This window comes from Protopterus annectens, chromosome 3.part1, assembly GCF_019279795.1.
Source record: "Protopterus annectens isolate FY-2018-M chromosome 3.part1, PAN1.0, whole genome shotgun sequence".
Taxonomy (NCBI): domain Eukaryota; kingdom Metazoa; phylum Chordata; order Ceratodontiformes; family Protopteridae; genus Protopterus; species Protopterus annectens.
This window is the reverse complement of record NC_056732.1, coordinates 950438704-950462292: the sequence shown is the minus strand read 5'-3', so window position 1 is coordinate 950462292 and position 23589 is coordinate 950438704. Positions and strand designations below refer to the sequence as shown.

The following is a 23589-nucleotide window of genomic DNA, read 5'->3' as shown; positions in this document are numbered from 1 at the left end:
CTTTACCTCATCTGTTTCTTTGCTTCCTTTCGGGGAGGTTGTTTTTTTTTCCATTTCCCATGCAGGACCTAAGGCTTATAGTCTGGGTTTCTGCCATGTTTCTTATTCCTGTGAATGAGTTTGTGAAAGTCCTTCCATGGCCACCCCTTCAGCTCATATGGAGGGAGAGACAGGCCTTGCAGGTTTGTGCATTATTGGGCTTCTGGGGTGGGGCACTCTGTCAGCTAGTTCTGGCTGCTTCATAGGGTATGATCTTTCCCATGTTTTGACCAGATCAGCAAAATACAGGGAGTTGTTTCTGCAGGCTTTGCCCCTTCCTTAGATGTCCCCATTCCTGGCTATTCAATCCACTTAGGGTGCAGGAACTATGCTGGTTTAATCCTGAGCTCCATCTGAGGCTGAGGTGAAGATATGTCCCCCTTAATGGGGGTGTGGCTCAGCTTCATTTTTGCTATCTGGCCAAGGCCTGTTGTTTCCTGATCCCTGCCAGCATTCTAATGAGGTCCTCTTTGAGGAATCTGGAGCTACTGAGAAGCCTTACATTTGTTCTCAAGTGGGAAGAGACTCTCTCTGTGAAAAGTGAGGTATTTGGAACATCATCATGAGTTTCCCTTGTGTGCAGATAATGAGGTTTGGGACATCATCATCACCAATTCTTTTTGTATGTCTGGATAGCTGTAGGTGACTGTGACAGGACTCATTTCTGTTGGGGGGGTGAGGCAGGGCCAGTCTTGCCCTCTTTTCCTTCTGGAGTGTTGGGTGGAAGCTGATATCTGCTTAGTTGAGTAGTCTTCATAGTGAAGACTTCTTTTGTCCCTTTGTACAGTTCCTTTCCCTTTCAGGGGTCCTGAATTTCATATGGGATAGGGATGCGTCTATCTTTTTAAAGGTCCCTTGTCTTTCTCATTGTGCTCAAGGAGTTCCAAATATAATTTCCTTTCCTTTTAGCTTCCTTTTTTTGCTCCTCTGACATTTGGGGTCTGTTGAAGGAGGGTAGTGGTTTGTGCCCCATTGTTGTTCCCCCTTCTGCCTTGATTAGAGCCCTCCATCCCTACATATCTCCATTTTTTCAAGTTCCGTATAGAGGAAACCAGTGTTTATGAAGGTGCCCTTCTATCCCTAGAAAGGTATGGACTGTGATAAGCTGGTGGTGGCTCATTTTTCAGATATAGCTGGTTTCAAGGTTGGATAAATAGAATATTCATATTATTGCACCTTATGAGTGAGGTATCTGCAGTTCTTTTGATGCTTCAAAAGGGAAGGACTTGTGTTCTGTGGCCTACAGGTGTTCTCCATCCTAATTAAAGCTTACTTGTGTAGTTAGTCTAGTCTTCTGATTTTAAAGAGTTGCTGTTTCCATTGATTCTTAGTCTGCCCTTATTAGGCTGGTTCACCTTGGTTTTTGGAGGTATGAAGCATTCCTGTCTCAAACATCAGGCCTTGTTAGGTGTTTTTTTAAAAGTCATCCTTACTGTTTGTCCTAATGTGGCTCTTTTACCCCTTCTTCCCAAATGATTTTACTACTTGAGTTTTACTCCATTTGCAAAATCCCATCAAGAGGGTCCTCAGTGTTAGATATAGCAAAAACATTTTTGCTGTATCATTTGATCTATGAAGAAAACTCTCCTTGTTGAGTGGAGTATACTCTTCCTCCATTCCTATGCATATAGGTATTCCATTTATTGAGGTGTGCTGGCTGTGATTTCCTTGTAGTTCAGGCAAGTATGCACTTAGTCTGTCACACTTCAGTAATGGTAGTGTGAGATCTTCATTGTTGTTTATCTACAGGCAGCTTCTCACTTTTGACAAGGAGATGAGCTTGTAGGCATGGTGAAGGAGCATGCAAGATCACAGTGTACAATGTAGTCCTCAAGTTATTTGAAGGGGCTATCCAAACACAGGAAAGACAGCTGGAGGGTAATAAGTACCTTTTTCAGAGGGCCCCTTTAACTTAGCTATAACACATATGTGAGTAATTGCAATGTTGTTTTGTCTTTAAAAGACCTCCTTCAAGTGGATGTTTATTACCCTCCTACAATTCACATGTGCTTGGACGTACCCATCATCCACCCTGAAGATAGCTTTGCAAGTTTTGTGAGAACATAGTTTTATTTATTTGTTTGCTGGTTGTAGGTCTCACACAGATTCTATAAACAAAGACATCATTAGTATGTGGAAGGTGCTCTCTCCCGTTTTGTAAAGTGGCACCATGTTATGTGCCAGCAGGATGTGCATATACTTCTGCACATTAGAGCTGGTATCTGAAGGAATTGTGCTGAGGTGAAGGCTTTCAGGAAGTATATCCCAACTGTTAACTTTTTGTAGAGGGGTGTTTGAAAGGTCCTCTGATGTGGTGAAATCTTAGATGTCTGTTATTTACAACAGTTTTTTTTATCCTGAAAATTTCCATCAGAGGAATAATGTCCCTGATATGTTTTTTTTTTATTTTTTTACAAAATGAATAATAAATTCAACTGGTGGCATGCTGCAGTAGAAAGTGACCATTATACAATAATGAGGTTTCAGCCTACTTGGAACAGGTACAGAAACTCATAATGAAAACAAAACTAAATGGTCTATCTGGATGTGTTGTTGGTATGTGGCTTATGTAGCATGAATTAATTTTATATGTTAGCCATGAAGCTGTATTTGTGTAGCTCTTGTCATTACTTAGAAAAATACGAAATACATTTTTATCTGGATATAGCAACATTCTCTTATGTTGTTTCAGATTTCTGGAAACTTTACGGCTGTCACCATCAGATGTTACTGCACTGACTGTAACACATATAGACAGTGGTCTTCGAGCCTGTATTTCCTCAATTGCTCAGGCAGTATCTCATAGGCAAGTGAGCGCTGCAGTTTCCAAGATGAGCATCTACCTTCTTAATGACAGTATGGCTCTGAATTTTGACTCGAATGGTAGCTTGGCTATACTGCAGTGTCTAGAGTGGCACACTGTCCTGAAGAGGTTAGTATCTTTCACTGCATTTCAGTTTTAGGATACTGTTATCTTTTGTTCTGCTGTGCTCTTTCACAAGGATGTGATGTTCCATATGAGCAGGTGATAGTTGTGAATTGACTGAAAGTGGAAAACACTGCTAAATTTTATTTTAGTCTATTTTTTTACAGTAGCTCTGTCAGATACTGCTAATGTCAGACACTTTTGATTTGCACCTTCTAATCTCCAAGACTTGTCAGCCTCTCAGCCGACAAACCCATTCATTCTCATTCTTAACTCACCTAGTGCTCTTGTGGCTGAACATTTGATAATTCCCCTTTCCTGCAGGGGAGGTTTACTTTTATAGATCTTGTCCAGTTAGGAGAAGGATGAAGACCAAATAAGCGCCATCATATTGCAGACTGAGATTCTTAGGGTTGCAGCCTAGTCTGAGAGTTACCGTATAATAATTGCGTTGGACATTCACAGATGGTTTGTGATTTTTGCAGCCCGGAGTGTCTTTGCTTGATGCTTCTTTACTTTTTTTCTGAAACATGATCAGTGATTTCACTCATGTTTTTTAACAGTGTGTGTTATACCTTACAGGCCTGTAACTGATTTGCTTCCCCACGACCCTTCCGCTGTCTGCATTTCTAACTCTTGCAAATCACAAGCAGTGTAGGCAGTAACTCTCCCCTTAAATTGTTTGACAAGCCCTAGCTGTTCTTTATTGCACTGTAATTAACTAGGTGTAACTAATGACAAGTGATGCTTCTCAAGACATGACACAAGACTTACAAATGACCAGCAGGCTAGGGACAAGGAGACACAATATGAAGATGTTGGCAAGCTTTGTACAAGGAGCTAAACTAGTGATTCTAGTATGTACAATTTGCATAATGCTGCTACCTTTATATAATCTCATATTTTAGGATTCATTACAAAAAATAAAGTTGCTGAACCCATAATGTGTAATTTCAAAGACCCACTCTCATTGGGTTTGCACTTAGGATTTCCTTCTTCTGCTGTCTAGAATGGCATTTTTCCTTAGGAACTGTCACACTTTGGTTTACTTACACCACAAACTAATGAATGCCATGGTGTCCCACTCCACAATGGCAGAGCTTGCCTAGTCTTAGCCACTTTTTTTTTCTTTTTTAATACGTTTATTTAGCATTTTGTACAACTGATCACTTCAAAACAGTGTATAAACATAAGAAAAGAACACAATCAACATAACTATACACATTTACAAATGTTTTAACTGATGTGATACTGTAACTTGTTTAGTTTATAGTGACCACCCAAGCAGACCTGTGAAGTTTGTGAGGAAAGTTAAGGAAGAAATAGGCACATTGTCTCTAGTCACCACACAAGCTGTAACGACCTTCTCTGAGGAAATTTAAAATGACTCCAACCATCACCAACCTCCCGGCATGGAATACAGCAGCCTTCTCTGTACACCTAAAAGCAGAGTTAGTTTTATAATAGAAAATGATGAGAGCAGAGACCACCAGTAAGCCCTTCTCAAAATCCAGTTTTACAATTTTGTGTTGGGTGCCACACTCCTAGAAGTTTTAAGGCTCTTGGGTACTCTGTGATATCAACTGCATAATTTCAGTGCATTTTTTTCCCATATGTCTATCACACATCCTTGAAGGATCAGTAAACCTCTTAAAAAAAAAAAAAAAAAAAAAAAAAAGAACATGCCTATATTAATGGAGGTTAGTTATTATACGGGTGTTTTCAAAAGAAGAGCTCATACACCAAATTGTCCCAAGTGGATTTCACTACTTTAATAATTTATTCCAGTTCAATTTACCAGGTTACCTTACCAGTGGCGAACCTTATGAAGAACTACACAAGATATTCTGAAGGTAAAAACATGTTTAGCTTTTATATATCAAACTGCTAGCAAGTGTTTATGAAGAAACGGAGACCAGTGTATGAATGCTGATGCTTGCAGACAGTTCTAATTAAGCAGAGACAAAATGAACAAGTTACGATAATTTTATTGATGTAATAATCCACAGAAACTGGAGCCATAGTTCAGAGATGTGTGTCATGTTATGGGCAGTCGTGTAAGAAGAAAGAATATGAATATTGTTATTTTTATTTATTTAGTGATTTACACTTTGTTGACCGAGTTAGTTCCACTAGGATTAGGACTTGCAATATGAAAAAACAGCAAAATTGTTGAATACAGTTGAAACAAGTAAACATACCAGGAGTAAATTTGCTATGGCAGGCATTATTACAGCTATAGGTGAACATAAAAAGAATAAACTGTTTGGCCTTGACATGGTTGTCTCAGAATGTGGTACAAGTGCTCTACTTGTAAATTATCTGTATTTATGTTGTTCAAAGGTGCTACCCAGTAAAATACCAGAACCTGACTGATCTGGTAGGATTTTGAAATGTCTAGGGAATAAAACAGATTTATTAATGATTATAGATAACTGTTACTTTTAAACAATGACTGCAGACTTGTTTATGTACTCACTTGCTGTTTGTTCACCAGGTAAGTGGGCTGGTCCAGTGATCGTTATCAACCACAACCAGGGCTTAGTGACCAGCAGTACACGTGTAATTTAAAATACAGAATAACCACAGAGAGAAATGTATAATTAGAAAAGGCAAATCACAGCATACAATCTTGGAAAAAAGAGGTGTAAGCAAGAGTACATCAGGTAATAGAATGACATATAAAGATTCAGTTACAAAGTCATTATGTCTAGTATTGATAGCTTCAGTTGTTACCTGGTGTTAACCATTGTCATGGTAGCAGGTGCATTGGGCTGCCTTAAGAAGCTAGGCACTGAGAGCGTGTTTAAAGACCTCATGTGTATCTAGCATAGTCTAGAGAGGGCTCCTTCCCCAATAGATGTTTAATTGTGTATGTGTGAGGGAAAGATTGCAGTTTTGGGAGCTTCTCGAGGTGTAGTGCTGTTTTCAGAGGAGGCAGTAGCTTAAGTTTTTAAGATTTTTGAAAAGTAAAATGCTGAGAAGAAAGGTGAACCTATCTGCTACTGATAAACACTTGATTTCATTAAGAAGGTTGTAGTTATATACAAGAGAATCTGCTAGAAGAATTAATCTTAATATTTTGTTTCATGTGAACTATAATTTCCGACCATTGTAAGAGAAGTGCAAAGCCAGTAAAGGCAAACCATATTCAGTTTGAAATAGAACCTTCTGGTAATAGAACTCTGGGCAATAGGTAAACAAAAGTGTGTGATTCTGTAGCAAGATTTTAGCTGCACCAAAACTTTATTGTTGATTTTATCTGTGTGATTGGTAAAGGAGGGCGATGGGTTGAGTGTCAGTCTAAGGTATATCTGCTTCAAGACATTAGGAATGGTATTCGTTCATAGGTGTTTACTAGGCTAATGATCACAAGGGCCCTTTGAAGTCTAGCCATGCATCCCAAATCTCTGACGAGTTCTGGTACCCTTGATAAGTGTAATCATGGGCCTGGGAGATGAACCATTTGCAGGTTACCTGTCTGCATCAGAGACATAGGTACCAAACCAAGGATGGATTTCCGGTTTCCTATCCAATTGTCCAAGTTGCACTTGAATTGGATTAGTGAGGAACTTTGCTTCACATGGATGGGGAGCCTGTTCCATAGATGGGGTAGTCTCTGGGATACATACCTAATCTCTCCAGCAGGTCCTATTTATATCACAGGCAAGGTTTAAGTCTTTAGAACAGGTAACTCTGGTACTGTTTGTTTTGTGGATTTGCAGGAAGTCCATCAGAATGGGGTCTGACAATGCCCTGTATGCCAGGCATAGATCTCCCCTCAAAAGCCTGAAGAAAACAGAATACAGGGATAGGGCCTTGAGGTGGTCTGCATAGGACTTATTACGTATGCCCTGTATTCTTTTAGTGAGGAACCTCTGTGGATGTTCCAATTGTTGGATATGCCTGGTTAGGTACAGGGGGCATTGTACTCAATGATAGGTCTGATGAATATCGAATACAGTGGAACAATGACTTCCTTGGATGTAGATGCCATACCTTTGTTTATAAGTTGTGCAACATAGAATGATTTTGTCATCACTATAGACACGTGATGATCAAAAGCTAGATTAATATGTATGTGTGTCCCTAAGTCCCTGACTACTGGGTCAACTCTAAGGGGTGTGTTGTCAATATGATAGTTACCAGGGATGGATGACTTCCCAATGGATACTATTATGCATTTGTTGGCATTTAGTTTTATTCCATGACTCTGACACCAGTTGTTTGTCTGTGTCAGCCCCTCCTGGAGAACATTTGTGTCAGTGTGAGACTTAATGACAGCTCCTAATTTGCAATCATCTGCAGATGTAGTCAGCCAGAGACCACTGACATTGGTCTTGACTTCTGAGAAGTAAATGCCTAAAAGGAGCGGTCCACAGACTGATCTGCGAGGGGCTCCACTTGTGACTGACCTCGTTGTAGATGTGGACTCCCCAGTTCTAACTTCCTGGGTCCTGTCTGTGAGCCAGTTGGCTATCCACCGGGTGACATACGGGTTTGTACCTAACCTCTTGTGTTTGTCAACAATGCCCGAGTGGGATATTGTGTCAATTGCCTTGGCCAGGTTAAGGTAGGCAGTATGAACGATTTTGCCCTCATCCATTGCTTTGGTGACCTTCTCAAAGAAGTCCACCAGGTTGAGTAGGCATGATCAGCTACGAAACCAAACTGGGTTGGGTCCATTGTCTGGAGATTTACTATATCTCTGTTGATCATCTCCTTGTTAAGTCTTTCCATGGCTTTACATACAACACTAGTGAAACTTATGGGTTTGTAATTTCCAGGGTCTGTAGATGGCCCACCTTTGTGCAGAGAAATGACTGTTGCCCTTCTCCATTCATGAGACATAAAGCCAGTTTGGAGGCTACAGTTAAATAGTAATTCAACAGGCCCTGATAGGTCATGTTTCATGCTATTTAGAAGGCATCCTGGGATATTGTCTGGGCCCATTGAAGCAGTGTTCTTGGTCTTATAGAGAGCATTAAGGACCTGTTCCCTAGTGATAGTAGGGGGGGTTATATTTGATGGTATTTCCTGAAGGAAGGTTGAGAGGGAGAGAGAAGGAAAGTTGGAGTTGAATTAATCAGCCAGGAGGTTAGCTCTATCTTCTGGCTCAGTATAGGTGGCTCCATTTACAATGAGCCCTGCACACAATTGTGTACTGCCTTTGTGGTTGCAGGCATAGCTAAAGAATGCTTTGTGGTTGTCCTTGGCCTGGGAGGCCAGACTTACCTCAAATTTGGCTTTGGTAGACTTTATTTGTCCTCTGGGTTTAGTTTAGTTTAATGAGAGTGCTTTTATCCTGCTGGGTGCTGCACCTCCTAATTTTGCCATGATTTTCTTCCTCCTGTTATACATCCAATTGATTTTGTGATTCCACCAGGATGGCTTGATGTTAAGTTGTCAATCTCGCCTTCATTCTTGCTTGATGGGTTCGGAGCCGATCCTCGGCTCCGACTCGGCACTTGCTAAGCTCGAGAGTCACTTTTACCAGCTCGAGGCAGCCCCATATCCCAGGATGCAAGGCGGGAAATACCCAGATCTCGTTTGCCGCTTCGCTGATGAGGTCCTCCTTTTACCAGCTCTTGGTAAGTGAAGTTTATTCTTATATTAGCGCCCCATCCAAGTTATATTCTCTCTTCCTTTAGTGTTTTTAGTACTTTGTAGTCTTTTTAAATAGTTGTAGACTATTTAACCCCCAGTTGTTACTGTTCCTTAGTAGTTCCCTAGTCGGGCCCTTTTACCTCTCCCAACCCTTCCTGTCAGGGTGTGTTTGTGTGAGTGTGTTTTTTTGTCACTTTAACTTAATTTTGAGTCTTGGACTGTGTGTGTCGGGTGTGTGTTTGTAGCACCATGTCCAAGGAATCGAGGGTCTCAGACTTTAAGAAGTGTGACTCGTGCTGTCAGAAAATGTCTCTGACAGACGGTCACACTTCTTGTGTTTATTGCCTGGGACCCCTCCACCTGCAGGACTCCTGTGCTATCTGTCACTCTTTCAGCCAGAGAGTCCTGCAGGAAAGGAGAAATAAGCTCATTCTTAGGGGCTTACTTAAACCGGAGGGCTCCCCGTCCAAGTCTGCTTTGGGTCAGCCCTCCAAGACCTCCAAGGCCCAGGCTTCTGCTTCAAAGCCTCAGGCCCTGGCTCCGACTCCTTCGGAGTCGAGATCGGCTCCGGCTGGAGCCGATCTTATCTTGACTAAATCTTCGGCACCGATGGCTATCGGTGCCGAGACTTTGGCCGCTACATTGGTGTCGGCTCCGACCGGCTCCGACCACCATGTATCGAAGACTTCGGTATCGGCGCCGGCTGGTTCCGATACCACTATATCCTTGACTGCGTCGGCTCCGGCTGGAGCCGACACATCTTTGGCCAGGCTCGGAGCTGATAAGTTGTTGGCTCCGATGGCTTCGTTGAGGAAGAGGTCTAGATCTCCCTCTTTGGAGCCTATACTTTCGGCTCCAACCTCTCCTCTTCTTTCGGAACGGAGCCATCGGAGCCGATCATCTAGGTCTTCCAGGCTCTCAGACCATGATCTGGACAGAGTGGTAAGCAGATTATTAAAATCACAGGCACTAGCCCAGATGCTTCATAGTCCGTCTCAACAGACGACTACTAGTCCACACCCTCTTCTAATTCCTCCTTCGACTCTTCTCCAGAGTTCGGAGCCGGAGCCTATTGGAATGGTCACTGCTACGGCTGTGGAGCAGATACCTCCCCTTTCTGCTCATTCAGCTCCTACTCTTATTTCCTCCTCGAGACGTTCCTTGGGGGGATCCGGTGGTCGGGCTTCCCTGGTCTGCTCCGAGGGGGTGAGTGGCATCGGACCTTTGTCCGACCCTGCTCTCCCTCTCGGAGCTTCGGCCTTGGTGAGCTTGGCTCCGACAACTGCCTCGGAGCCTTCCCTTTCGGTGGAACCCGGAGCCCCCATTTCTTCGGAGCGGGGTCTTTCAGATCTCCCTGGGAGGGGAGCCTTCGAGGTGATGAGGAGTGTGCTGGCCCCTGGACTCAGTCAGCAGTCTGTTCCTCTAGCTCCTCCCTCTATGGTGCCTGTAGATGTCTCTTCCCACTCTCTTGCTCCCGGACCGAGAGATCCACCGCCTCAGGTTTCCCCACTGGGAAGAACTCCCTCTTCCGAGGATTCTCCCGATCCGTCAGGAGATCCTCCACGCAAGAGGCCCTGTAAGAGGAAGCACCTAGACTCCCCTGAGTCTGCTACCTCAGACACCGACTTAGATGAGTCGGAGAGATCCCCAAGATCCCCCTCTGAGGATGTCTCTTTCTCAGACATCCTAGAGCTCCTTAAACAGAGGGGTAACTGGCCCCCCGTTAATCCCTCCGAGGATGAGCCGGTATACCTGGAGGCCTTTGGATCTCGACCCTCCGCCTCCTGGGTGTCTCCGCCTTTCGACCCTCTCATGGAAGTGATAGCTGGAAGGCGTGGGCATCTCCTGATTCCGTGGAGCCAGTTCCCAGGAGGCCTTCTAAATTTATTACAGCCCCTGTAGAGAAACAATTTCTTACAAAAGGTGTCCCGGTTGATGCCATGGTGGTGGCTGCGCCACCAAAAAGGAACTTGCAGATCCTTCCGTACCGGTCCATCCTCCTAACAAGGAGTCTAGGACCATGGACAGGTATGGCAAGCGGATGTTTTCTTCAGCGACCTTTGCCATGCGTTCGCTGAACTATTTATGTCACTTCACCAGACTTCAAAGGGACATCCTTAAAGAATTAGGTGAAGTTGTACAGGATCCTTCAGCTGTAGGGGCTCAGGAAAAAATCGCCTCTCAGCTAGGAATCCTTAATTCCATAACCAACTCCTCCATGCGGCTGATATCTTATGCAGCAGATGGAGCGAGTAGAGCCGCAGGGACAGGGGTGGCTCTTAGGCGTCAATCCTGGATGTGGCTCTGTAATTTTGCTGACCCCTTTAAGGCGTCCTTCGCAAACTCTCCCTTTGATGGGTCAACTTTGTTTGGCCCTCAAGTGAAGGATACGTTGACCAGGTGTGAGCAAGACGGCAACACTCTCTCTGCCGTAGGAGTCCATTTCTCCACCCCTTCTAGGCCTTATCCTAAGGGACAGAAGGGGGGAAAGATGTGGTTCCGAAAATCTCAGGGAGTCACGCCGGACACACGTGGTCAGTTTACCCCCAGAGGCAGAGGGGGTAATAACAATAGACGTCGCCCTAGAGGCAGAGGGGGTCCGCAGAACCAGGGTAGCAGAGAGCCTCTCTCTGACAAGCCCTTCCAGCATCCCTGAGGTGTTGCCCGACTGTCCACCCTTGGAGGCAGTCGGGGGAAGATTGTCACTGTACCCAAAAGCCTGGTTTTCCCTCTCTCAAGACAAATGGGTACAGTCGATCATATCTGAGGGTTACAAGATTCCTTTCGAGGAAAGCCCCTTCCCTCAAAACGGTTCCCTTCCAGACGTTCCACCCGGTCTAAGGGAAATTGCAAAGTTAGAAGTCTCAAAGCTTCTACAAAAGAGAGCCATTCAGCCAGTACAGTCAGATCATTCAGAATCCGGAATCTACTCAAGGTTCTGTTTGGTTCCCAAAAAAACGGGAGACTGGAGACCAATATTAGACCTCAGCAGACTCAACAAGTTTGTCAAAAAAACAAGATTTCGGATGGTCACGCTTCAATCGATTTTGCCCTTTCTGGGCAAAGACAACTGGATGTGCTCTATAGACCTTCAGGATGCGTACTATCACATAAAAATCCACAGACGCTCCAGAAGGTTTCTCCGCTTTCGGCTGGGGACCAGTCATTTTCAATTCAGAGCCCTGCCCTTTGGTCTCACTACAGCCTCCAGAGTGTTCACCAAATGCATGGCAGTGGTCACGGCTCACCTGAGACGTCAAGGATTCCAGGTGTTTCCGTACCTCGACGACTGGCTCCTCTCAGCCTCCACCAGGCATCAACTCCTCCAAGCAAGAGATTACACCCTGCATCTATGCAGTCAGTTAGGAATTTCGGTCAACTAAGAAAAGTCCTCCTTATTGCCCTGCCAATCTATTACTTTTATAGGCGCAAATTTAGACACTGTTCGGATGTCAGCAAACCTAACAGACCAGAGAATCCTAGACATTCAGAACCATGTGCGGATCATTCTTGCCAGCAAACGAGTACAAGCCAGGCTGGTCCTGAAAGTATTGGGCCTCATGGCAGCTGCCATCACTCTTCTTCCTTTGGCCCGTTTTTACATGCGTCTCCTGCAGTGGATGTTGTTCACCCAGTGGTCATTCCAACAGCTTCCCATGCGCCACCAAATTCTGGTGACACAGACTTGCAAGAGCCATCTGTCTTGGTGGATTTCCTCTCCCCAAGTCCATCAGGGCAGACCCTTTGTTTCCCCTATTCCAGTAGCCACAGTCACCACGGACGCCTCCCTGATCGGGTGGGGGGGCCATTATCAGGGCAGGATGGTTCACGGGACGTGGCAACCATTCGAATACCACCTGCACATAAATATCCTAGAGATGAGAGCAGTGCTTTTAACGTTGCAAGCCCTCAACGACTTTCTTCCACTAGGAACGATTGCAGTTCACACGGACAACATGTCCGTAGTATGGTACATCAACAAACAGGGCGGAACCAAGTCCTATCCCTTGTGTCGAGAAGCTCTCAGACTTTGGCAATGGGCTATCTCCTCTCATCGGTTTCTGGTAGCAACACATATCCCTGGGAAAATCAACATATTAGCGGACAAATTGAGCAGAGCAATTCTCCTGCCTCACGAGTGGTCTCTCAAACATTCTATAGTGGAGGAGATTTTTCAGAAGTGGGGCCGCCCATGTTGCGATCTTTTTGCTACTCCCCAAAACAGCAAATTCCCAAACTTCTTCTCTCTCTTCCCACTTCCGGGCCATCCCCCCAGAGACGCTCTTACCCAAGATTGGCCCAAGGGACTTCTTTATGCTTTTCCTCCCTTTCCATTGATACCACAGGTAATCCAGAAAGCTACCGTTTTGAGAGCCAAAATGATTCTCATTGCCCCTTATTGGCCTCGACAAATTTGGTTTCCGTTCCTTCATCGTCATATGTTGGCGCTGCCGTGGCATCTGGACCCAGTGCCAGATCTTCTGATTCACCAGTCGGGTCAGTGGCATCGCTCCATTCCTTCTCTCAACCTCACAGCTTGGTTGCTCCACTTCCATCCTTAGCCAGGCTTCCTATGATCTCTAACCCTGTTAGAGATATCATAGTAGCTTCTCTTAAATCCTCTACCAGGAGGATTTACACTAGTAAGTGGAAACAACGTTTCTCCCTTTGGGCGAAGTCGAGGAACATAGATCACCTTACTGCCCCTGTTCATACTGTTTTGGATTTTCTAGCGGAGATTTTTCACTCAGGTTCCTCATCTTCCACAGTTCAGTTGGCTGCAATTTCGAATTTTCATGTCGGAGTTGCAGACCATAATATTATGTCCCATAGGCTTTGTAAAGCCTTTCTGAAAGGAATTTTTCTCCTGAAGCCTCCTGTCAGGAGCCCTCCACCACAGTGGGACCTAAATCTGGTGCTGACATCCTTAATTCTTCCTCCCTTTGAGCCAGCTGCTTCATGTTCACTGAAGTTTCTTTCATGGAAGACACTCTTCCTGGTTGCTATTACCTCTGCTAGGAGAGTGTCAGAACTTCATGCCCTCTCTGTTCGTCCCCCCTATCTTGTCTTTCACAAGGACAGAGTTTCCTTGAGAACTAATCCATCCTTTTTGCCTAAAGTTGCTTCAAAAACAAACTTGAACCAATCCATTGATCTTCCTGTATTTTTTCCTAATTATTCAAACAGGTCAGAACAAAAATTGCATTTCTTGGATGTTCATCGTCAACTCAGATATTATTTGGACAGAACGAAACAATTCAGAAAGTTTGATCAACTCTTTCTTTCTTATGCTGAAAATAAAAAAGGTCTTCCTGTTTCCAAAGTGACCCTTTCTAGATGGTTATCTTCCATTATTTCCCACATTTATCAACTTAGGGGAAAACAATTGTGTTCTAAACCAAAAGCACATTCCACTAGGAGCCTAGCTGCTTCTACAGCCTTTCAAGCTAGGCTACCCTTAGATACTATTAGCGCAGCAGCCACTTGGGCCACTCCTCATACCTTTGTTTCTCATTACAAATTGGATTTGGCCTCCAGGGATAGAGCTAGCTTTGGTTCCACGGTTCTCAAGAGTCTGTTCCATTGAGCCACCCAGGATAGAGGTGCTAGGGACACGGTCCCATCAAGCAAGAATGAAGGCGAGATTGACAACTTAACATTTAGAAGTTATGTACCTACCATAACGTTCCATGTTAGTTGTCTTCTCTCGCCTTCTTTCTTGCGACCCTCCCTCCTGTCCCCCTTGCCTGGACAGACCTTGATCTCCCTTGTTTCTGGAAGATCTCTTCCTTGGGCACCAGTTAGTGCTACTGTTTGATTCTGGTTCCCCTTTATAGCTCTTTAGGCTAGTTGCTCTTCTTTCCTTAGGGAAAGTTTTATATGCTAGGCAGATTTCCCTCTAGGTACCAAACGAGATCTGGGTATTTCCCACCTTGCATCCTGGGATATGGGGCTGCCTCGAGCTGGTAAAAGTGACTCTCGAGCTTAGCAAGTGCCGAGTCGGAGCCGAGGATCGGCTCTGAACCCATCAAGCAAGAAAGAAGGCGAGAGAAGACAACTAACATGGAACGTTATGGTAGGTACATAACTTCTAATTTTTTGAGTTAGTTCTGTACTTCCTGATGGGTACAGCTGCCTCTATGCAGCTGTTAATGTGCTTGTACAGGGTTTCTGTGAACAGTTCTGCAAAGGCAGAATTACTCTCAGGGTTTATAGGGGCTTGGAATTTTGCCAGGCTTAATAGCAGGAGGTTAGCCTTAGAATAGTTCCTGAATATTCCCGGTTTAGCTGGGGTCCAGGTTTTATTTTACTTCAAAGGAGGCCATTCTGTGGTCTGACCTTACCAGGGAAGGCATTACAGTAGGGGGTGTACAGCACTCTCCCATATTAGTGAGGACCAGATCCAGTATGGTTGCACCCCTGGTTGGTGTATTGACTATCTGATCCATGGAGTTTGTGTTTACAAAATCCAGGAATCTCTGTGCATGTACGTCTGATGTTGAATAGGATTCCCAGTTAATAGTAGGGTAATTAAAGTCACCCATGAATCTGGTATTGGGTTGGATGGTTAGTGTTTCTAATAAGTTTAAATACATGGTATAGGTTTCCTGGCTCATAGAAGGGAACCTATAGCTTGGAAGGAAGTGGAATTGGATTTTACCTGCTCAGCAATAGAAGGGGGGTGTAGCTACTTTATAAGTAGTTGCACAGCCAATAACATTAACTTTCTTGGGGTTGATTAAGAGTTTATCAAAAGACCATCTACAGAAGTCATTGAAAGGTTAGTCTGCAGGTCAGAATGTGTTTTGCTAGAATCAATAAGAAGAACATTGTCAATTTACATGAAGTGTTTGAGATGCGGAAGTTCAAGTAGAAGGTCATTGACAAGGCAAGATAACAGTAGGAGGCCCACTACTGAGCCTTGATGAACTGCTCTGTTGAGCATTGCAATGAGATAATGAATTTTGATGCAAAATTTGAAACGTTCAATCTATCAGGTAGCTTTGGAACCATGCAGTTGCATTATCTCCTAAATTTGTTTTTGTAATTCATTAAGCAGGAGATCATGATTAACAGTTTCTGAAGCTTTTGATTATACCAACAAACAGACCAATAGCAATGAGCCCATCATTCAAGCTCTTGTAAATGGAGTCATTGGTAGTGAAAAGAGTTGTAAGAGTGCTGTATGAGTTGCAAAAACGGGTTGTTCATGTAGGAAAAGGCTACAACTGTTTAGGTTTTTAAATAGATGTTTGTGTAGTAATTTTTTTGAAAATGTTTCTAATGGGACAGAGATTTGATATTGGTTGGTAGTCCTTAGGGTCAGTGGGGAGGCCATTTTGTGGAGTGGGATTACTGTTGTTTGTTTAAAAAGAAAAGGAAAGGAACTGTGTCATTTGTGAGTGAAGGGATAAAGATATGATTCAGGGGGTAGGCTATTTTCACATTTGCTTGTCTGAGGAAAGTTAGATAGAACTTACTGAACTAAAAAAATAAAAACTTAGGAACTAGTGGTCTTAAAATTTTGTTGATGAGCTGAGTCACAATAATTTCCAAATATCATGCAACCTAGGTAGTGTTCCAAAACAGCAAGCCTTTGTTTTATAAAGGCTTGTTGCTTTGGAGTCTGTGATGAACACTACCTCGGTTTCGTGATTTTTGGAAATTATTGTGACTGACCTCATCAACATTCTTTTTTGTCATGAGTGATCTCTGAATAGGAATGTAGCCGCTGGGAGTTTTCAGCAGTGAGACACTTTATGTTGCGACCTGTTTGTTTCCCCCTCCAGCACCAAGTGCAGCAGCTATTATGGCTTAGTCTCTCCTCAGGGACAGTAACCCAGAGACACTGTTCTGTATGCTTGGACCCCAGGTCTTCTGTATGCATATCCACCAGTTCCCCTAGTAATCAAGTTCCTTCAGAAAGCAGCCCACTGCAGGGCGACTATGATCCTCATTGCTCCCTTTTGGCCTTATCGGGTACGGTTCCCATTCCTGTGCCCTTTTCTGAAATACCTCTCCTGGGTGTTGTATGTCATTTCAGATTTCATTTCCCATCTGACTAGCCTGGAACTGCCAGACCCTCAGAAATAACAGCCTGGTTTCTTCAGTTCCTTTGATAGCCTGAAATCCCAATGTTTCAGATAGTGTTGAACATATCTTTTCCTCTTCCCAGAAGATGTCTACTAGGAAGAATTTTTTACTAGTAAGTGGAAACATTTCACCATTTGGGCTGAATCTCAGGGCTTGGACTCCCTTTTCAGCTCCCTTGGACGTAGTCTTAGACTTTCTTGTGGATTTGTTCGACACAGGTCCCAGTTATTTTTCAATTATGAATGCCACCTCGGGTCTCTCCTGAAAAGTGGGTACTAGTCTAGTGGGAATAACCCACTCAACAAAGAGTAAATCAATAAATAAAAAGGTGCAATTAGCAGCATTATCTAATTTTCATGTTGGCAGGAATAATGTACCTTTGGCTGCCTTGAAAATCTCCAAAGCTTTTCTCAAAGGTACCTTTCTATTTTGCTCTCTTGTGTGGGTCCCTGTACTCCTGTTGTATTTACACTTTGTGCTGCAGGTCCTTCCAGACCTTCCTTTTGAGCCTTTTGCAACCTTTGATTTGAAGCTTTAAACTTGGAAGACGTTGTTCCTGGTAGCCCTTACTTCTGCCAGGCATGTGTCTGAATTACAGGCTCTTTCTACTTTTCCCCCAAATCTGTTTTTCCATAAGACAGGGATGTCTGTTTGTACAGACCCTTCTTTCCTTTCAAAGGTGGCTACTGAAAATGACCTGAGCCATTCTATTCCCCTTCGAGTATTTTTCCAAATGTTCCTAACAAATGTTAATAGTTGATCAAATGTCTGTTTTCGTCTGCTCAAACATGTGAGTTCTCAGATCCAGCAGGATCTGACCTCAGCACTGATCTAAAGCTTATCACTACCAGAGCTGTTACTCCCCCCCCACACCTATAATTCCCTAGGTTGCACCTCAGATACCCAGATATTGTTTTCCGCTCAAACATTTCAGACATGTAGAGAGCTCTCAGTAATTCAAAAAGGATTTCTGGTCAGCTACACTCTTCTCCTACCATGTGAGTTTTTCTTTTTAGCTGTCACTATTTTTCCCTCTAAAAATTTTTTTTTATCAAATTTAATTTAAAAAAAAAAAATTAATAATATAGCTAGTAGATTTTCAGGTAGATTTTAGGCCTTTACATAATAGTCTGATGTCCTTCTATTCTCATGTTGCAGTATCCTTAACCTTTGGGTTAGCCTCCACCTAGCGACCTGAACGTCTGGCCAGTATACTAAAGCTTTAGTCACTGCAAGGTACGTGGGACGTCTGACATTGGCTGTAGGGAACATGGACCATAAAAGAGACGTCTGCACATACCTTCCTCAGAACTTCTCTGCCGCTAGTTGAATGTCAGCTCATCCTGCCGTCTCTGCCATCGGATCCTGTAATTAAAGTTAAGGACCCTGTTGGAGCCTTTTTCTTATTATTTTTTTTTGGTCGCTGCATGTCTGCCCAGGTTCATGTCTTCCAGAGAAGGAAAGTGTAGGTGTGGACGTCAGATCCCTCATAAGGACACCCATGACCAGTGTCTGTTTTGCCTAGGGCCCAACCACGACCATAAGACCTGTGCCATTTGTCAAGCCTTCATCACAAAGACCCTTTGCAGCCGTCTGCATGCCCTCAACGTTTACCTGGAAAATCAAAGACTTAAACGTTAGGCTGTTGAGATGGAAGGGCCATCTGGTCTTATCACTGAGCCAACAAAAAATAAGGCCAGAGTTTCAAGCCCTGAAACTACCAGTACACCTCTTCCACCCGACGTTCCTCCTGCGGCCGAGGTACGCCTGGAGGAACGTACGGAACCAGCCGACTCAGGTGTAGTGGGTACCATTTAGGAGGCCACACAACCAAGTTCGGAAAGCACGTCCATGGAGGTTATACACTATAAATGTTCTAATTGTGTTTTACTGATTTTGTCTGGTGAAGTTTACTAATATAGTAAATGAAAAGCGCTTAACATAACATACAGCTCTTTCTTTATTCCATTGCCAGCATTGTGTTTGTTTTATTGTGGTTTGTGAATTATTTACTTTATTTTTTTGTCAGTTTATATTGTGTGCTGGTGTTTTGGATGATAAGGAAAGTGGCATACAATCCGAAGGGATGCAACATCCTTTGGAAAGGCTTAAGGGTCTTATTGAGGGGCTCACTGTACGTTTTGAACTTTTGCCTGCACAGGTGGATGAAGTGAGGTCGGTTGGTAGTCAGGAAGTACAGAACTACCCAAATTCGCGTACCATGCAGCAGCTGATGTTCTTCGTCTCACATTGCTGCAGTCATAACCATTGGGTAGTCCGCTGTCCTCGGTCGGCCCGAATACCAAAGAGTTAGGCTAACGTCGGTCATAGGCGCCCGGAGCTGACATCAGTACGTAGTAGTACTAAAGGGCATGACCGACGTCATATCCTCAGTCTTTCTTGCCGCGTGGTCCGAAGCAGAAGCAGCGTTTGCAAGTGCCGTTCGGCGTTCTGAAATTGTCGTTTTTGAGTTTCAGACTGAAGACCAAGTTGGGCTAAGTACCCCGTTGGGGAAAACTTTTGTCTTTTCTTGCTTCAGTTAATCCGGATGTCAGAAAAAGTTAATAATTGTATTTCTTGTGGGAAACAGATACCTCATAGGGACTACCATTCTCTTTGTATTCCTTGCTTGGGGCCTGAGCACGACGTTGTAGGGTGTCGCTTTTGCGCTAGATTTAATAAGCGCACCATTAAACGTAGATTAGACTGTGCTAGGCTTGTTTTCGGTAAGCGGTGTAACTACAACATGCCGTCGGATACTCCGACGCCCGCTACCGCGAAAAAGAGGAAAGAGAAAGTTTTAAGGTCTAAACCGGAGGAGTCGTCCGTTGCGGACACCGGTTCTATGGAAACCACGGTTGAATCTGTGGATCCAGCCGAGGCCTCGGCTGAATCCCAGGGGGAGCCTTTACTTTTGCAGGAGTTGGTCCAGACCGAGGGGGCTTCTCAAGTTTCTGTGGTTCCATCCTTACAAAAGGTCAGTAGGCCTTCTACTTCAGTGACTAAAGGGCCTGCTAAGTCTAAATCTGGTCCTTCTGGTTCAGGACATAGCCCTAGTTCTTCAGGTTCTGTTCCTAAAAAAAACATATGTTGAAAATGGCAGAGGATTTGATTACTTTGATTAGGGATTCTATGCCCCCTCCTGAGAAGAGGCCTAGGGTGGAGACGGATTTAGAAGGTATAGAGCATTCTTCTGATTATTCTGAGTCCTCAGCTGAGGATATTCAGGATTTTCCTTCTTATTCAGATTCGGAGGCAGAGGATTCCTGTCCTTCTGCTTCTCCTCCAGAGGATTTTTCCTTTTCTGAAACCCTGCATTCCATGAGGGAGCACTTCAAGTGGGAAGGTCAGGACTTTTCGGATTCTCGTAAGAGTTTGAGGGAATTTTTGTTTTTGACACAACATAGGCCTTTGGCTATTCCCCCTGTTTTAGATGTTGTTCAGGATGTTTTTTCTGAGGCTTCTCTTAATCCTGATTCTTTACCCCCTGCTCCTGTCAAGCCAGACAGGTATTACAGAGTCCCTGAAGCTCATAAATATTTGTATAAGAGTCCTAGGGCTGATCCAGAAACCATTATTCAAGGGCCTAAGGGTGTCAAGGCTTCTGTGGTTAAGAATCCGGTTCCTTTGGACAAAGATTCTAGAGCTTTGGATAGGTGGGGTAAAAAAGTGTATACCTCTTCTACGTTAGCTATGAGGGCTTTAAATTGCCAATTTCATATGCTGAAGTATCAGAACTTTTTGTTAGGTCAATTGAAATCTAAGGTAGATGCCTTATCTGAGGGTATAGAGTGCAAGGAATTGCAAGATTTGGTTCATGCTTCTGATCAAGTTGGTAAACATTCTTTGCAGTGTGGCTTTGATGCTATTCAGGCTTCTTCCAGGGTGGCTGCTACTGGTTCAGTGATTCGCAGGCATGCCTGGCTTAAGGATCAAAATTTGTCAGAGCATGTGAAAGCTCGGATTTTGGATGCTCCTCTTCAATCTGAAGTCCTTTTTGGTTCTCCTGTGGAGTCTGTTTTGAAAAAGATGGAAGAGAAAGCTAAGTCGATGCAGACGGTTAAGGACTTTTTGCAAGTGCAGCCCCCTAAATTTAGCAGGAATTGGCCTGCAAAAGGATGGTCCTACCCTTCTTCGGATTTTCAGTCCAGGGGCAGGTCTAGATGTGGTAGGGGTAAAGCTCAAGCTCAGGGTTCCTTCAGACCTAGGACTTGGAGTTCTCCTGCACAATCTTCTGGTGAGGGCAGGGGTCAGCCTTTTCGTAAACAGACCCAATGACCTGTATTTTCTTCTGCCAGATCCTTCTTGTCTGGCAGCTCCCCTAGGGGGAAAATTGGCTCTTTTCAAACAGAATTGGCATTTGGTCACCCAGGACAAATGGGTGTTGGACATAATAAATCAAGGTTACAAGTTTTATTTCCACACTTTTCCTCCTTTCAAAGGCATGCCAGACGTACCTCCTCAGCAAAAGCTGGAGGCGCAGGAACAAATTTCTTTGCTTTTACAGCTGGGAGCAATCCAGGTGGTTCCTCCTTCCGAAGTAGGCCTAGGGTTTTACTCTCGCCTTTTCCTAGTACCAAAGAAAGGAAATTCTTGGAGGCCAATTCTGGATTTGTCCATTCTCAATACATACCTAGACATTCCAAAGTTCAAGATGTTAACTTTACAGCAACTTCTGCCTATGCTAGGCAAAGATCACTGGATGGTAACTCTGGATCTCAGAGACCTATCTTCACATTCCTATCAGGCCCAGTTGCAGGAGGTTTCTGCGTTTCCGGGCTGGTACTTTTCATTATCAGTTCTCTGCATTGCCCTTTGGTTTATCTACTGCGCCCAGGGTGTTCACGAAGGTTCTGGCCCCTGTCATAGCATTCTTCCGACTGAGGGGAATTCAAATTTATCCTTATCTGGACGATTGCCTGATTCTTGCTCAAGACAAAGACAAGTTACTTCAGCATCTGCAGTATGTAATGGCAGTTTTAAGATGCCTAGGGTATTCTGTGAACGAAATAAAGTCCAGTCTAGTACCCTCGCAGGACATGTGCTTTCTGGGTGTGAGACTGAATACAGCCTCTCAGATAGGTTTTCTGACCCCGGACAAACAAAGAACTCTTCACCTTTACTTTCAGCAATTATCAGTACAGTCCAGGCTGACTGCAAGGACAGTCCTACAAGCCTTGGGGTTCATGGCATCTTGCATTCTAGTACTTCCCAATGCCAAACTGCATATGAGGAAGCTTCAATGGTATCTCAAAAGTGTATGGACTCAACACTGCCACGATTTGGACACTGTCATTCGGATACTACCTTGCATCCAGAAGGAATTCTTGTGGTGGGCACAGGAATGTCACCTAAACAAGGGACTCTCTGTGATCTGACCAGAGGCGAGTCAGATCATAACGACGGATGCCTCAGAACTGGCTTGGGGAGCACACTTCAATGGGAAATGGATTCAAGACACGTGGCCTCCCAGACTACAGCATTTGCATATCAACATGAAGGAGATGCTAGCAGTCCAGTTTGCTCTGTTGGCCTTCAAGGGCCTACTTCAGCCAGGACAGGTGTTGATTCAAACAGACAACACTACAGTCATGTGGTACATCAACAAGCAAGGGGGAACACATTCTTACCCTCTTTGCAGACAAGCAATGATTTTGTGGGAGACTGCTCTAAGTTTGCACATTTCTCTTCAAGCTCGGTTTCTGCCAGGAGCACAGAACTCCCTAGCAGATGTCTTGAGCAGACATATTGTGGACCCCCACGAGTGGAAATTGGATTCTCAGGTGTTCCAGAGGTTGACAATGGCTTGGGGAACTCCAGACATAGATCTGTTCGCTTCTCCTCTGAATTTCCAACTACCAAAATTTTGCACAAAGATGTTTCACCCAAAAGCTTGGAAAGTGGATGCTCTTTCTTTCAGTTGGAACAACCTTCACGTTTATGCTTTTCCTCCTCTGCCTCTCCTTCCAAAGGTACTCTTGAAAGTCAGGAGGGACAAGCCTCATATGATTCTAATAGCACCAGATTGGCCACGTCAGCACTGGTATCCTCTGCTGAGGAGTTTAATTCAGGAGCCTCCTTGGCCTTTACCACAGCTTCCTCACTTGTTGTCCCAGTCAAGCAGTCATTTGCTCAATGTCAGAGTGCAGTCCCTACATCTAACGGCCTGGCGAATTCTGTTTTAGAGCCTGTGGGGTCTTGGCTTCCTCAACAAGTTTTAGATGTTCTATTGGAAGCTAGGCGGCCTAGCACCAGAAAAGTTTATGCTGGAAAATGGAAGAGATTTTTTCTTTGGAGCACAACAAAGGGCTTGGATGTCTCAGGGCCTAATTTGAGTTTTGCTCTACAGTACCTTACTGAATTACTGGACAAGGGTTTGTCTTTTTCCTCTGTGAAAGTTCATGCTGCAGCTGTTTCTGCTCACTATGATTGTGACCCACCTTTATTTTCGCACCCTTTGCTTAAACAATTTCTTAGAGGGGCAAAAAATATACGACCCCCACGTAGAACTCCTACTCCTTCCTAGGATCTCAATTTTGTGTTGGAGAAGCTTACTTTTCCTCCTTTTGAACCTGCAGCTACGTCTGAATTGAAATTTTTGTCTTGGAAGACTGCTTTTTTGTTGGCCATCACTTCTGCTAGAAGGGTATCTGAATTGCAGGCTCTCATGGCAGTTGAACCTTTTCTGATATTCCATAAGGATAGAGTTTCCTTGCGCACTAACCCCACCTTTATGCCATAAGTGATTTCTAATGTGGCCTTGAACCAGTCTATCCATTTGCCTACTTTTTATGCTGATCCCCAAAATAAAAGGGAAAAAGTTTTGCATTTGTTGGATATCCACAGACAGTTACGTTACTATTTGAGCAGAACTAAGGAGTTCAGACTGTCTCAACAGTTATTTGTTTCTTTTGCTGTGACTT

At 44.1% G+C, this 23589-nt stretch overlaps 1 protein-coding gene across 1 annotated transcript in view; it reads left to right on the top strand.

Annotated features, from left to right (window-relative positions):
* RTTN (rotatin) overlaps positions 1-23589 on the top strand; it is a 3641098-nt gene that overhangs the window by 1539280 nt on the left and 2078229 nt on the right. The window contains exon 28 of the mRNA XM_044067142.1: positions 2732-2971. Within this exon, the coding sequence (XP_043923077.1) occupies positions 2732-2971 (240 nt within the window). The remainder of the gene's footprint in view (positions 1-2731; positions 2972-23589) is intronic.